The sequence below is a fragment of the Chanos chanos genome, chromosome 15, assembly GCF_902362185.1.
Source record: "Chanos chanos chromosome 15, fChaCha1.1, whole genome shotgun sequence".
Taxonomy (NCBI): Eukaryota; Metazoa; Chordata; class Actinopteri; order Gonorynchiformes; family Chanidae; genus Chanos; species Chanos chanos.
Genome location: NC_044509.1, coordinates 4,311,204 through 4,327,446, shown reverse-complemented (window position 1 = coordinate 4,327,446; position 16,243 = coordinate 4,311,204). Strand labels below are relative to the sequence as shown.

Here is a 16,243-nt window from a genome sequence, read left to right as displayed (position 1 = left end):
CAGGGTCATTTGTTGTGAATGATGTTACTGACGGACAACATTCAGTCGTAGTTTATGTGTGAGTTCAATATTTACCTATTTATGTGATTTCATTTTTACATTACATAAATAATTGGAAGAGTGAGTTTGCCAGAGGCTAAATGTCTAGGCTTTGTGCCAGTTTGGTACAGACACTGAGAGAAAAGCATCTTTTAGCTCAGTGATTCATTCACTCACATTTCAGGCTGAAAACAAAAACATCTTTTACAAGCAACTCTAATTATAGTGTTAATTTCTTCTCTTTTTAACAGCGGGTGTAAAGTCAATACTGACCATACATCATACTCGGGGGACAACATCTATTAGCCTGTAAAATAGTCCAACCGCGACTTACACATGTAATGCGTTCCTGAAACCCCCCCGTAAAATGATTTCTCGTCACTCGAAAACGTACATACCATTAAATTCAGTAGGATAAAAAATAATGTGTTCCTGAGCCCCTTAGGACTACCAGACTACAGCTCACTAAAGGACTACAGCACACTACCAGACTTCAGCACACTATGGGACTACAGCACACTGAGGGACTACAGCACACTACCAGACTACAGCATACTATGGGACTACAGCACACTAAGAGACTACCAGACTACAGCACACTAAAGGACTACAGCACACTAAGAGACTACCAGACTACAGCACACTAAGATACTACAGCACACGAAATCGAATGTTTCAAAAAGTTGGCGAGTGGTGGGTGATTAAACTGGCTCGATGGCTCGTGCCCAGCCGTCGGCGAGGCGCAGAAAACCCGTCCTCGTGAGATCAGAAAGCGAAGTTTCGTGAGCCGAAGCGTATGGGTATTACGCAAAAACTCCCCATAAAGTCGAACGCGAGAGGACGCGCCTCGGGGAATGAATTCTCTCGTATTTATAACCCCATACATCAACTGCGGCTGACGCACAGCGCTGAGAGTGTGAAGGGGTGTTGAGAGCCAGAGGCGTGTTTAGCTGAGGGGGTTAGCTGGGGTCGTGTACCATGCCCTGGGTGAGCTGCTGGATAAAGAAGAGCGTCTTCTTCATGAGCGTGAGCCCCGAGACGGGGCCGGAGTCGGCTCTGTCCGCGTTTGCGTTCAGGTCCTCCAGCTCCGCGGGCCTCTCCGTTCCTGGACAGAGATAGCCGCTGAAACTGATCTGCTGGACTCCCAGACGCTCTGCAGATTCCTGCCTCGGACACAGGAACTTCACCATCAGAAACTGACACAGGCGCGCACACGCACACACAGAGAGAGAGAGAGAGAGAGAGAGAGAGAGAGAGAGAGAGAGAGAAAAGAATAACGGTTCATTTAAATATCATTTTCTTTTAAATATTTGAATATTTTAAGTCTTTAACAAAATCAAATCCCCATGGAGAGAGGTTCTGGGTGTGAGAGAGGGACAGGGAGGTGACGTGACGTCAGTGCGGACGCAGGAGGAGAAAACAGTTTCTGTGTTATAATAAAGAAAGCATGGAGAGGAGCGTGCGTGATGGTGCCAGGACTGAAACACACACAGGGAACTGAGACAGGGGGCCGGCTTAACTGAGCCATGATCTGTTTCAATACCGCAGGAGTTCCCTTTGCTCACAAGCCTCCATTTAACTACGGCGTCTAATGAGTGGGTTTAGAGAACACAGGTGGGGAGACAGAGAGAGAGATAAGAGAGAGGGAGAGAGAGAGAGAGAGAGTGTGTGTGTGTGTGTGTGTGTGTGTGTGTGTGTGTGTGTGTGGACACATACTTTGCACACCCGAAACTGCTGCAGTTTAATGTCCACGTCGTTCCAGTCTTCCTCCAGCTCAAACCAGCCAATGGGCTCATCCTCTGACTGCTCTGCCGGCCTCGCACTGACAGAGAGAGAGAGAGAGAGAGAGAGAGAGAGAGAGAGCGAGAGAGAGAGAGAGAGAGAGACAGAGGGGTCACAAGCCTTCCAGTAAATGCCACGCTCTCTCACTATGCAGCTGTCGTACACACTGTCAAATTGAATACACTCTCACACACACACCATCTTTCAAACGTGCGAATACGCACGCACATATGCTATGCTGCTATGCCACACAAGACTATTCTCTCTAACACACATAGACACACACAGACACAGACACACATTTGCATTGATATTTGTTCACACTAACAAACAGTATGCAGTAAATCACAGTAAAGTGTAGTAAAGAGACATACAGCTAAACACGTGGACCACTCATTGTGAATGGGGCTGGGGAGCTCCAGTTAAAAACATCTAAAACAGCACTCAGAGAAAACAGCCCACACACTTATACCATATACAACATGTATAAATCTAAAGCTCACTTTTAGTTATTTATCGGTGTTAATACAGTTCTATTCATCATAACATATTAATACATTTTGTTTGTCAGCAGCCAATGGTCAAATCTAAATCAGACAATTTAACACCGGCAAGAATTTCACACACGGACACACACTCAGACACACACACACACACACACAAACACACACACATGCACACAGACAGAGAGTCAGTTTAGGCTTACTTGTCTTGGACGAATTCTTTGTAGTCTTTGAAAGTCCAGGAGTCGTATTTTTTAAATCTCTTAAAGTGTTGGTCGGCGGAGAACTGTTCCGAGTCGTTGTAAGCGAACACTAGGCCGCACTTAGCACCAATAGCCCCTTTCCTCACCTGAACACAGGGCAGAACAGCGAAAAACCCATTCAGAACAAGGACAGACAGGCACACACACAAAAACAGCTGTTTCTGAACAAACAAGAGCTTAACTCTGAGGACAAAGAAACACGGGACACCGATGGACAGAGATGACAGCTGTGCGTATTCAGATTTAATATTTTCAAAACCAAATTCGCGATCATATTATGGATGTTCTGAGGAAAACCTACAATTCATACACACTTGGCGGCCAATTTATTAAGTCCGTTTCCTCTTCACACTAAACACGGCGTTCAGTCCGTTGACGGACAGTAACTCAACGCAGTTACTTAACATGTCAACACAACAGAGAGGCTAAAAGAGCCATATGGAAACACACAGGTCTTTCCCTCTGGACAGGAACACAGGATATGACTAAACTGAGGTAACAGTGAGACCCGAGTATCTCAGTCTACACAACACAACAACAGGCTAACAACATACAAAAATAACTCCCCTCTCTCTCTCTCATCACCTTTGATATGGAAAAACCTGCCAAGTGCTGAGCAGACAGCCAAACGTTAATAATTAAAATACTGAAAAAGACGATTAGGATTCCAGTGGCTGACTCTCAGAGAGCATACCTTTCATTCAAAAGGGAAAGTGTTTCACTGACAAACGACAAATAAACATTAACCAAAGAGAGAGAGAGAGAGAGAGAGAGATGAGATCTAAACACGGACAGGGAGAGTTAAACTCACTTTAATTTTGATCTGCGTGACTTGGAAACAGCTCTGATCCTCGGTGGACAGAATGACGCTGGCTCTCTTTTTCCCACTCTCGGTCAGAAAGCCTACAGGGGTCAAAAGGTCAAGCCAGACAGGTCAAAGGTCAACGTTCTGTTATGGCTATATCTTACGGTATCTGTAAAAATAATCTCCGTCCCATACGTAATGAAACCCAAGTTTCAACCTAGGGAATGCAGTATGGGTCTTCAGTGAAGAGTTCTGTTGTTAGAGCTAGAAGGTCATTATCAATGAACTATATTCAAATCTGTCTTTAAAATGGGTCTGACTTTCAAAAGTTTTCAATGTCAAACAAACACATCGGCTGTCTACAGAAAGCCTTCACCTTTTCATCCTGAACAATTATGAACTTGGTTGTGTGACTATCAGAATTATGAACATAAGACACACACAATCTCACATACAGCTGAACATACGACACACACTCATTCTCATACAAAACTAAACAGTAACACACACACACACACACATTCTCTCAGACACACTCACTCACAATACACACACACAAACTCACTCTCTCTCTCTCACTCTCTCTCTCTCTCTCTCTCTCTCTCAAACACACACACACACACACACACAACAGCAAATTCTTAGCCATTTTTGTTACTTTTTCCCTGACTCAGAAATACACGCATTCCTGGAGTGTTTCCCTTCCTGAAAACCACCCAGGGGAGGCCTTGACAGAGGGCTTTTTAAGTCGGTAGGTTTACAGGGCAGTAAATGGTTAGCTGTACCGTCTCCGTTGGTGGGTTCAGTGAGCATACTCTCAGGTCCAGACCTCTCCTCTTTCCCCTTCACATCACACGCCTGCAGGTGCAGCTGGAGCTGTTTACCTATATACACACACACGCATGCACACACGCATGCACACACACCATCACACACGCACATATGCATACATATATGTGTGTGCACACAAACAAACACACACATGTATGCATGCAAACGCACAAGAACACACACGCATACATGCACACACACCACGACACGCACGCACATGCACACATATGCATGCACAAAAACACACGCACGCACACACACCATCACACACACACATATGCATACATATACGTGCGTGCACACAAACAAACACACACGTGCATGCACACACACACACACACATGCAAACACACAAGAACACACACGCATACATGCACACACACCACGACACGCACGCACATGCACACATATGCATGCACAAAAACACACGCACACACCGTCACACACACACATATGCATACATATACGTGCGTGCACACAAACAAACACACACGTGCATGCACACACACACACACATGCATGCAAACACACAAGAACACACACGCATACATGCACACACGCACACACGCACACAAACAAGCATGCATGCACACACACCATGACACGCACGCACACGCACACACATGCATGCACAAAAACACATACACACACACACACACATGCATGCACAGACACCATCAAACATATGTATGCAAACACACACACAGACAAAAACAAATGCACACACACACACAAAAAAAACACAAAACACAAAGAGAGACAGAGATGAGCAGGAGACAGTGAAAAAGAGTGCTACTGTTCTACTCTAACTCATTAACCCGGCTGTGAGTCACTGCACTGTTCCCTCAGCACAATGTCACGGAGAAATTACACGGTTCACTCAAGGGTCAGTTTACACCCAACTAACACTTTCACTTCTCCACTAGAAGACGCCATTTCTCATTGCTTCCTAACACTGCTTTTACACCGAAGAGTGTTGATTAACATCAGAAGAAAAAAAAAAAAAAAAACCCAGAAAAGAAGTGGGTCTTTACTTCACTATCAAAAGTATTAATGTTATGCCGCTGAGTCTTCTCTGTCGCACTGACAGTTCTGTGACGAACATCCTCATCATAAACCGCAGGGTTGACTGCAGCAGGCTTTTTTCAACCGCGACCATCTTAACCGCAAGTTATTGTATCATGACCTAAATCAGTATTTCTTAACTCCGGGCCTGGAGAACATGTTAAAAAAAAATGACCATTTTATCTTTTGCCCTGCGTTTAAACTTCAAGGTCAACTGCAGGTCAAACTCAAATCTACATGGTCTCTTTGAGCACATAACAGAGTGAAGATCTATGGAAACAGCACTTCCGGCTGCATCCCACACACACACAGTGAAGACATGATCCCGTATGGAGGGTCCGTCTGCGCGTACCGTTGCGGTAGAGTAATTTCATTCGGACGGTTGCCATGGAAGCGAGCAGGGAAGAGGCCCGGTACTGGGAGTCCAGGTGCTCACACAGCCCGGAGAGAGAGAGCAGAACTTTAGCCACACTCCCTCTGGCCAAAGCAAACGCCAACAGAGTCAACTCTGCCTCAGGGGTCACACAGCAACTACACACAGAGAGAGAGAGAGAGAGAGAGAGACAGAGAGACAGAGAGAGAGGGAGAGAGAGAGAGAGAGAGAGAGAGAGAGAGAGCGAGAGAGAGAGGGGGGAAGAAGAAGAAGAAGAAGAAAAAGAACAAGCAGAACAAGAAAGTATAAGAGAACAACATTTCTTCTTTTCTCATTAATGTATTCACTGACAAGCAAAAACTTCTCACTCTGATGATTAACTACAGACTAATTACAGTCTGTCTTCCAATGCAAATGTCTCACTTAACAGTAGTAAACTAAGAGGCAACATCAGTGAACTTCCTTAAGTGTTCTGTCCCATTTATTCATCAACTGGCCTTTTCCATGATCTAAAGAAGGTGCCGGTTTCAGAGAGCAGTTGAGAGTATGGAGGACAGAGTCAGTCTGTGGGGAGGGTTTAACTGGACAAACTGGGCGCCCGTGACACGCATGAGGTCAGAGGTCAATGTCTTACTCTGCTACACGCAGGAGAAAGCTGTCCACTTCTTCCAGAATGTTGGAGGAGAAGAATTTAGGGAAATCGGTGGAGGACGGGGTTAAAGACAGGGGAGGCATGTGCTGTAAGGCTTTTCTACAGAGAGAGAGAGAGAGAGACAGACAGACAGAAAAGAGAGAGAGACTGATTTACCGGTACAAAAACTTCAGGTAGTCAAACTGAAAGCACAACCCGACACGACAGAAAAAAAATGACTAAATCTTTCGAAGTGAAACAACCACAGAGCCTAATTCTTTATTTCGTATGTTTCAGCCTGTTTGCGAGTGCAAGAAAATGAGCATTAGAACCAAGTCACAAAAGGGAAGGCGTAATCAATACCAATAATCACTGAGAATGTTCCAGAAAAAAAGACTTAAGATGAAAAGATGAGACTTTTCTGGACTCACTGTGTGTTGTGCAGGACGGTCTGTGCCAACGCTGGGTTGGTTTCCATGGACGCGGTGACCAGCGAGGTGAGGAGAGACAGGTACCAGATCGCAGAGGCGTCCGTCACCGACACCTCCTTGTTTTTGGTGATCTGGTAACCCATCGTCTTCAGCCCATGGATGCGAGTGTCACAGCCGTCGCTAAGGCAACGCTTGATATTTATCTGAACGTCTGAGAGGGACGGACAGAAGCATTTCAACTTTTTTTTTTTTTCAAATGAGACTGAATAAGTCCAACACCACAGCTGAAAAATATCTCAATTTAATTTAAATCTGTGAAGAGAAAAATGTTACAACACATGAACTGCCCTTTTTCTTTGTTTGTTTTTTAAATAACGTCAGAATCTAAATTATAGTTGTTCGCCACAACGCGATGTTGAATTTCTGCTCTGCAAAACTATCTAATCATGTCAAAGGCTTTACCCACCGTTGCCACTTGCTACGTAAACCCAGCCGACAAACCCGACTGCATGGATTTGCAAGACATTCTTTTGCCTAATTTGATAGTTAAAGTATGTGTTTTCTCTGCCCGTAACACATGACCGCGGCTTGTGTACATACCTTCACTGCTTACTTATCAGTAGACACCAGGATCATGACAGAGTGTCACAGTGAGACAGATATTAACCGTCTATTCTACTTCTCTAAGGCTTTTTAAGTATTAGAATTTTTTTTTTTTTTTTTTTTTTTTTTACAAGAACAGTTACATTCCTTGGTCCCAAAAGAAAAAACAGGAAACCTCCAAACCTAAAGATCTTAAAAAAAAAAAAAGAGAGATGTACAGTTTGGTCCACTGGTGTGTTTGTGTCTTTGCGCGTTGCTACATTGGTGAGTTTGCGTGTCGGTGCGTTTGCGTGTCGATGTGTATACTAACATGGGTAAGTGATACTGGCATTCTCCAGAAGCGTCACGTATCCAGTCACGTTACTGGGAATTCTCACGTCTCGGATCTCCTGCAGGGAGCGGCGGTTTTTTCCCACGGACACGGATACGAGCTGAGGCATGTAGCTGTGATCGTTAGATGCCACGGCGACCGCCAGACGCCTCAACACCACGTCTGGCTTCAGCTTCAGCCTGAGAGAGAGAGACAGCCAATGAGAGAGAGACAGCCAATGAGAGAGAGAGACAGCCAAAGAGAGAGAGACAGCCAAAGAGAGAGAGACAGCCAATGAGAGAGAGAGACAGCCAATGAGAGAGAGAGACAGCCAATGAGAGAGAGAGACAGTCAGGATGACTTGACTTGTCTTTTTTCCTGTGTTTTTATTGTTCATATAGAGAGAGAAAAGTAAAAAAGTTGTAGATATTCATTGTGACTATTGCTAGAGGCTTGTGTGCATGCTCACAGCTGTTTACTCCAAAATCTGACACAGATAAGTGCATTTTAATACCTATCTGTACGAAATAGGCTGTGTATGAGGTTAGCAAACTGTGATGTTATTTGTATATCTATTGGTGCTGAGCAAACTAAAGCATTTAAATATCCCAACCATTCATATATGTTATCTCTAATGCTGAAAAACAAATACAAGGCTTTGAGTTCTCACACGCACACACACAAACACACGCACACACAAGGACACACAAAGCACACAGCATTTAACACGCAAATGAGTCCTTATACAAAAACAACAACAACAACAACAACATAAATCATTTTGACATAAAGAAAATGAAAATATTCAAGGAACATAAAGTCAAAAAACAGACACGGAGAAGCCATCTTGCCTTATCCAGTGGGAGCGAGCGCTGCCGTCCGACTCCCAGTAGGACACAGTCTCCCCGTTGGTCATCTTATGAACGTCAGCCGTGTTGGACGAGGCCTCGATGAAACTGTAACACTGAGTGATGACCTTAAAGTTATCCACTTCCTGATCCTGGTTCAACTCTGAACGGTACTGCATGTCTAAGTCTGACAACGGGTTAAAACGGAGAGAGAGAGAGAGAGAGGGACAGAGAGAGAGAGAGAGAGAGAGAGAGAGAGAGAGAAACAGAGAGCGTGAGAGTGACAGAGAGAGAGAGAGAGAGAGAGAGAGAGAGAAGGGGAGAGAAAGAGTGAGAAACATGACCATGAAAGATATAATGTGCTAGATCATCTCTAAACAGCTGTTATCACACATTCAGAGCAGAACATTAGAGCATCAGGAGTAATATGTTTAAAATTAGACTGAAATGACATAAGACCACAAGTAATTAAGAAAGGCAAACAAAACCTCTCACTCAAACCTACATCATCGTCCTGCGACCAGATAAACGTCGTAAAACAGTAAATGGTGGACTTTGGTAATCTCTGTTAGTCTGTTGAGTCTCGGTTTAAAATTAAACTGATGGAATTTTTAGTAGAGAAATCCTGTCGCCCTAAGAGACGGCACAGTGAGGAACATGGAGGAGAGCGAACCTTTCTCTTTCTGCAGAAGGTATTCCAGAAAGTTCTGCACCACCGAGGACCTCATGGTGCAGATGCTACTGTAGCCCTCCAGCACCGGGAACGGGATCGCACTGCTGGGAATCCGATTGCGGTGCAGGAACTTCAGAATCTTCGAGGAGTGCGCTCCCAGTCGATCCTTGGACTTCGAGAAGATGTCCACAAACCCTTCAGAAAAAAAAAAAAACGAACACCAGACACGGGACGATTATCACGACTCTGAAACTAATCTCAGTGAAAACATCCAGGGTTTAACATAACTGTGAAGGAGCATTAACTGCAGCTATGATCACAGGAAAAATGTTCAGCTATAAAGGCATTATAACACTGATATAAACAGTTATAAACATGTTATATCACGTGTTATAAGTAGCCGATGGGCGGCTATGAGAACACATAGAAATAGTCTCTGGAATAAAATGTGACCATGATTTATTAAAACAGTAGATCAGACCTGAGGCACAACTGTGGTGCAAAACTTGTCTACATTAAAATGTTTCATACTGTGTGACTGTATGCGCGTTCAAATAAGTTATTATGACTGCTGGTGACAACCATTGGAAAAATACACCCACAGGTTTTCTGGTGGTGGGTTCACACATGCTGCCATTTAAACACTAAGCACTTCTTTTCATTTGAACACAAAGATGATAAAGAGTCCGCCCTGATCCTGGAGAATTTTTTTTGTCGTTGTTGTTTTTACCTGGGGTCAGAGAGCAGGCCTGTAGCTGTCGGATCACATGACACAGTTCTCCCTGGAGATTGGCTCCGTTACAGTTTTTCAAGGCTGTGAGCATGTCCTCCACATCCACGACACCATCTCCCTCTGCATCAAACTGTCCGAAGGCCTGCGTGCGCACGCACACACACACACACAGGTACACAGACACAGACACACACACACACACACACACAGGTACACAGACCCATCAGTAAACAGCACCTGGCTCTCACACTCTCATTAAGACTCTAAGCCGCTGTCTCTCTGTTGGCCCACTCGGGCACCCAAACTCTGCACAAACTCTGATTTGGACCAAACTTGACAATTGGCTAATGAGATGTGGTGATTGGTTGGTGACTGATTGAGAAGAAGGTGATTGGTTGGTGTTCAGTTGATAAGATGGACGAGGCCTGGCTGCTGTTCAGGTGTAAAAATGTGTAGGGCTCAGCAGTCTTGAGAACGACACAGAGAAATGCCGCTAAGGGCTCCACTTCAAAGAGATCCCATAAGTCAGTAAATAAACTGATTTAATTTTCTGTCTGTGACACCCTGGAAGAGCTTCAACAATGTTAGACAGATTGTTTGGTATTTCACAACTTTTTCCTCAGGGGTCAAAGATCCCAAATCCCCACAAAGGGACAAAAAACAAACGAACCAAACAATACCCTGACGAAGGAAAAAGACTGAAACACAGCATTCACAACCGTGACAAGCCTGGCTCTCACAGCTCAACAGGCTCTGATCTGAAAGGGTTGCCACTCAAAGTCGTCAGAATCCACCCGACAGACACAGAGTTTGGTGGGAACAATCATTAGCAGTTGCTGAAAGAGAAAAACTGACCTAACCAGACGCTAGAGGAATTAAATTGGGATTATGGGTAGTGTTTACCTGTGGGTTAACGTTTAATTATTTTTGTCGTACTCTTAGAGAGGCATAATTGCTATTGTTGAAGGCTTGACTGCACTGATGAAACAAAACAGCTATAATTACCTGACTGTGTGTGAACGGAATGTCTGTAGTCTCTCTTTCTGTCAAATCCTGACAGCTGTCTTTACAACGCATTTGGTGACACTTTACAAATGACAGATTTACGACGAGTAGTCGATTTTGATTTTGCCAAAATAAAAAGTCATTTGTTAGCATCTGTCTCAAGACACTGCAAACACAGCTATAACGTTTACCAGAAAATAGCTGCCTTCAGAAATGGACCAGCGTCTTCATGTATTAGACTGTTTAGATTTATTTTGTTGTTATTTTTTTCTGATTATCACTTTTGATAGTGCCCTCTATTTCATCCAGAAGTCACAGTGTAAGACGTTCAAAAAACAAAACTGGGTTTAATTTGTGTTCAAATCTAGGCTGAGCGGCTACAAGCCAATTGAGCAATCGTATTGTTTATCACTGATTCATACCGGTTACCCTGACACCATTTGTTCAATACAGCCAGCGAAGATTTTAGTCGCGTGCTAATTAGAGAAGGGCACAACTATGGCACGGGCTAGGGCACACGTCAGATTTGCAACTATTTGTTGCATGTCCTAGAACTCCTAAATGACACGGCAAAGCGGCTAAATTAGTACTGACTTCAGTTCGATAATCGTTAGTTTGTATTTTGCATTCCAATGGGAGCCACTCCTGACTTTACAATCCGACAAACACGAGCAAACTCCGGTCGGAGCTACAGGTGAACTCGTGGAATGAGACTTGCAGCGAGAGCAACATAGTTTGGAAGCCAATCACACAACAGTCAACGCTAGTTCAGCCTAACATGTCAAGCAGAACTTTGTGTCACTAAAAAGTGCTGACTATGATGAGTCCACAACCAAATCAATCGTTTCTAAAGCGGCCAATGACATACTTCTTCACACTCTTCTCTCGGAGCGTCTCTGTTCTCCAACATTTCGCAGAACTGCTCCAGGGTTACGGACTCCTCTCCGCGGCTCAGTCGCTCCTCCAGCCACCGTACCAGGGCACTCTCATTTCGGGCAAGGACCGATTCTGATATCGCTACGCACGAATCGCTCATGCGGGCCGCCGCTTCTCTCAGTTTGACTTGTTCCAACAGGTCTCCAGGGGTGGGGAGTCCATTGCCCGGTCCGGGACTGTTACTCGACCCCCTTCCGCTTCTTCCCGAGCCGGACCTTCCACCACTGCCTCCCTCGGCGCCAGTGGCAGCAGAGGCCGGGCTCCCTTCTGCGAAACCGGGGGTTTCTGTCTCAACATCTTCCTCGTCGCCGCTACCACCTCCACAGCCGCTCTCTGCGTTCCCCATACTGTTTACCGGCTTCGGGCTACTTTGTGTTACCCGAAAGCCCGATGTGAATCCGCTTTTAGGTTTAACAAATCCACAGTGCTTTCCACCTGAGCGCTACTGTGCTACCACTACCGCATAAGCAGCTGGTTACGTCAGTATTTGTCAGCAAACTCTTGTCCCTTTCCGCATTTGAATGCGACAGTATGCCTCCTAGCGGTTGACTCCAGCACGCGTTAGTTAGCTCAAAGCCGACTTTGACAGTTCTATATGTATCAATAATACTAATTATTACAATAATTCAATCAAGAGTAGTGATAATTATTGTTGTGGTTATTATCGATCGTGCTAATAACTTCATTAATGAATACAGCACACGAACTGGCATTTAATGCATTAATCTAAAGATATCATGGGATGGAATTGAAGATTATATTTTAAAAGCATTTTATTTATTTAATATTAAAATAATTGATTTTAATACCTTAAAATGGTCAGGGTACATATAGATTTTTTAACAACTCCATCAACTTTGTGGACAGAATGAAAGCGAATACCACGCAATAACATTTTAAAAAAAAAAGCGATTTTCGAATAGGCGCATTATTACACTCTTACCTTCAGAATAATTAGATAAATAAACACGTATCTTTCCCGACTTGTAACTGTAAAAGTCACACGGTGTATTCTCTAAAATGAATCATATCTTCAGTTACTCTAGTATTATTTTGGCTACCCGCAAATGGATTGGCGAATCCAGTACAGACATGCGCAGTAATGAGCATCCTATCCGGAAAAGCGTGGTAATGATTACTAGGACGACAACGTATTGTCACCTATCAGCCTGTATAAATTTTACTGATGGCATATCCTGACGGATGGAAGAACGGTTCAAATAATGTATAAGTATATAATAGCGCTCATCTCTGTGTTTGTGGCAGTTTTGACTGTTCCCTATGAATGGCTTACTCTTTATGGCGCCCTGTCACTGTTTCGCCCCATGGAGCAGCAGAGCGCTTCTGACGCACCTGCCCGGCTTTTGACCCAAACTGAACTGGCGCTTTACAACGGAGAGGAGAACAGCAAGGGGCTATACCTCGCGATTTTGGGTCAGGTATTTGACGTGGAAAAAGGACGAAAACATTATGGACCAGGAGGAGGTTACAGATTCTTCTCAGGTGACACTTCATCACTTGAGCGTGATGAAAATATAAAAGTCATACGTAAAATTCGACATTGGGACACGAGTCATTTATCACTGATAATGCATTCCGATAGCAGGGGCTACGGCATAAAATGAAGCAGTTAGGCGGACTTTGGTCCTATTTTACCGAACATGTGGGTGTTTGTTGTGAGAAACATTTTGCCTATATTTTCAGGTTTCTATTTTACCATTGATCGCTCTAAGACAAGCTTATGGAATAAGCGTTGTACGCTGTGGTTAAGTCTGTTTTTCAACGTGTATGTGTGCGTTTGCTATTTCAGGTAGAGACGCGTCGCGGGCCTTTGTCACGGGAGATTTCACAGAGGCTGGACTGACTGATGACTTGACAGATCTCTCACCTTCTCAGATAGTGGCTCTGTATGACTGGTTGGCTTTCTATCAGAGAGACTACACGCCGGCTGGTGAGTGTTCATATTTGATTGTCCTTCTTTGTTTTTACATCGCTAACAATCATGATCACTCCGCACGTGTGACTGTTTGACAACTGCACAGTTACAGGTGAAAGTGGCTGCACACACGTGCACACAAATAAACGTACGTCAGTGTTTCGCCTCAAGTTTCCCATTAGCGTCGAATCTCCCAACAATTCCGTTACTTATCCATTCAGTAATGTATATGAAACGGACTGCATGATGAAGACTTTTAAAATGTTGGTTTATGTGACAGTTTAATGTACAATTTACTCTCTAGTCTCTGGCTGGCGTTATCAGGTCCGTCTCTCTGTCATGTCTTCCGCTGTAGGTCGTTTAATTGGCCGTTTCTATAACGAGGCTGGGCAGCCGTCAGAGACCCTGAAGCAGGTGGAGAGTTTGCTATCAGAAGGACTGAAACTCAAGGCTCAGACCGAGGCCCAAAACCAGCTTTACCCAGCATGCAACTCAGAGTGGAGCTCAGCCAATGGAGGGCGAGTGTGGTGTTCCACCAAAAGGTAAACTCCCAAAAGTCACCTGAGAAAAGTCTGTTTACGTCATGGTGAATTCAGTATATGTGAGCACATTGCCAGGGAAGTTCACTAAGTATATGTCTGCTGAGGTCCATTACTTTTTACATTTGTTCAAGCACCTTTTTACTTTTCACTTACTGTACTACAGTCATTCATTTTGTTAGAACTTTTATTCATATTCGCTTTTAAGTGAATTTGTGAATGTACTTTCTACTGCACAACACACATTGTGAAAATAAACTGCATTATGCTTAATTATAGTTTTATAGTAATAGTTTTGTATCCACCCTTTACCTAATCCATTGCCAGGCAGACAGATTTTTAGAAGAGCACGACATACTCTCATCACTCATGCATTTCTGTGAAAAGTCATTTCTAGTCTTGGAACTCGTACCCTTCCGGTAACAGTCACATCTGTTTTGAGTGTCTATGTGAGAGTTTTGTTATCTTCAATTGCCCACTCTAAATGAATTAACTTCTCTTTTTTCCCCATCGCGATCCAGTGGTGGTGTAAACAGAGATTGGACCGGAGTACCCAGAATGCTTTTCTCCCCTGGCTCAGGGCAGTCTCGCTGCGTCTGCGTGCGGCTCGATGACCCTACACACTCAGGCAACGCCAACCTGAGGGAGTACGAAGACTGCCCCCCTCTCTCGGAGTCATGCCTCCTTCCAGAGTCCTAAACATCCTGTCATTGACAGGCCCAAGCGGGACGTGATCAGAATTCAGCCCGCCGGCCGGAGAACGCTCAGCACCTGCCGGTCTTCTAAAACAATGCTTCATTCACGTCGGCGTTGTCCATCTTCCCATATTTCATGAGGCGGCTAATTCTGATGGCTACCTTTAAAGATCGTTTTGCATCGTTTCATTTCAGCGGGGAATCGGAGCCGTGGCTTGCATTTTACTGGATACCAAAGATCACCAGACGTCAAAGATGTTTGAGAAACTTAGAGCTGTCGCATCTTCAGAAGAACATAAAAAAGACAGAAAGAAACTGCCGCACACGCTGAGTCACGCCGTATGACCACAGAGGTGTACAGAGTCCGCTGTCTTTTGATACATAGTTTTGCATGTGCTCTTATTTTCTAATCATTTCTCATTTCGTACAAAGCTTTGCCTTTTTTTGTATGCAGACTGAATCATATATGAATACGTATTACGTAAAATATACCACAATGATTTTGCTGCTATGTCGTATTTACAGTTTTAAAAGTAATGATTTCAAAAATGTGACGTCTATTTCGTGCCAGATTTCAGATTCACTATTTTGTAATGGAGTTCTGTTGTGATTTGCAATAACATTAACCACCTCATAAGAGTAATAAAACAAGATGAGAGAAATGAATCTCTTTGCAATAATGAAAGAAGACAGCAAGACGTTTGTTTTTTTTTTCTATTGTCTGATTACCTTTATGTAAAGTTGTCCTTCCTCTCTTGAAAAGGATACTAAAGGGAGGGACAGGCTAAATATCTGAGCGTACAGATACAAGACATTGTGCATAAAACATTGACTGAGGCCAGATTTTAGGTTTGTCACCAAAAGAAGAAAAAAAAAAGAAAAATACACAAACTGCAGTAAGTACAAAAACAGTTTTTTTTTGTAGTGGTCAAAAATATTATACATTTATCTATACAATTGAACAATGTCTAGAGCGGATCATTGACTGCCCCCATTTCCTTGAAACCTCACATTCGCGTTTTTGAAATAACAATTCCAAAAATGAACCCAGAAAAAAAAAAAAATTGTAATTTGAGTAAAGTGCACCTGTTAATAAGCATGGCAAATGGGAGGCATCTAAAAAAAAATAAGAATAATAAAAAAAAAAAACAAAAAAAAAACCCATGATGGATGAACAAAAAAACTTGGAGCAAATTAAAAGACATAAAAAAAAAATCTACAAGCAAGATCTTCCAAAACTCG

General features: G+C 43.6%; 2 protein-coding genes across 2 annotated transcripts in view; one reads left to right on the top strand and one right to left on the bottom strand.

Moving 5' to 3' along the window:
* Nucleotides 1-12,177, bottom strand: part of zzef1 (zinc finger, ZZ-type with EF hand domain 1) — a 49,301-nt gene extending 37,124 nt beyond the window's left edge. The window contains exons 1-13 of the mRNA XM_030792698.1: nucleotides 11,764-12,177; nucleotides 9,888-10,032; nucleotides 9,158-9,352; nucleotides 8,488-8,671; nucleotides 7,637-7,836; nucleotides 6,724-6,934; nucleotides 6,296-6,412; nucleotides 5,641-5,819; nucleotides 4,178-4,276; nucleotides 3,399-3,490; nucleotides 2,528-2,673; nucleotides 1,756-1,861; nucleotides 1,017-1,235 (exon numbers count right to left, since the gene is read on the bottom strand). Coding sequence (XP_030648558.1) covers nucleotides 1,017-1,235; nucleotides 1,756-1,861; nucleotides 2,528-2,673; nucleotides 3,399-3,490; nucleotides 4,178-4,276; nucleotides 5,641-5,819; nucleotides 6,296-6,412; nucleotides 6,724-6,934; nucleotides 7,637-7,836; nucleotides 8,488-8,671; nucleotides 9,158-9,352; nucleotides 9,888-10,032; nucleotides 11,764-12,177 — 2,307 coding nt within the window. The remainder of the gene's footprint in view (nucleotides 1-1,016; nucleotides 1,236-1,755; nucleotides 1,862-2,527; nucleotides 2,674-3,398; nucleotides 3,491-4,177; nucleotides 4,277-5,640; nucleotides 5,820-6,295; nucleotides 6,413-6,723; nucleotides 6,935-7,636; nucleotides 7,837-8,487; nucleotides 8,672-9,157; nucleotides 9,353-9,887; nucleotides 10,033-11,763) is intronic.
* Nucleotides 12,178-12,981: 804 nt separating this feature from the next.
* On the top strand, nucleotides 12,982-15,652 carry cyb5d2 (cytochrome b5 domain containing 2). The gene is made up of 4 exons (XM_030792845.1): nucleotides 12,982-13,334; nucleotides 13,642-13,782; nucleotides 14,123-14,309; nucleotides 14,828-15,652. Exons 1-4 carry the CDS (start codon nucleotides 13,055-13,057, stop codon nucleotides 15,003-15,005), a joined length of 786 nt encoding a protein of 261 aa, XP_030648705.1. The 5' UTR covers nucleotides 12,982-13,054; the 3' UTR covers nucleotides 15,006-15,652.
* Nucleotides 15,653-16,243: the final 591 nt, after the last annotated feature.

What these genes read in the sequence shown, in the direction of transcription:
- cyb5d2 (XM_030792845.1), top strand. Translation starts at nt 13,055, where the DNA reads ATGTATAAGTATATAATAGCGCTCATCTCTGTGTTTGTGGCAGTTTTG. An exon ending in AGGTTACAGATTCTTCTCAG is followed by an intron (nt 13,335 to 13,641) that starts GTGACACTTCAT and finishes TTGCTATTTCAG; the next exon opens with GTAGAGACGCGTCGCGGGCC. An exon ending in GAGAGACTACACGCCGGCTG is followed by an intron (nt 13,783 to 14,122) that starts GTGAGTGTTCAT and finishes CTTCCGCTGTAG; the next exon opens with GTCGTTTAATTGGCCGTTTC.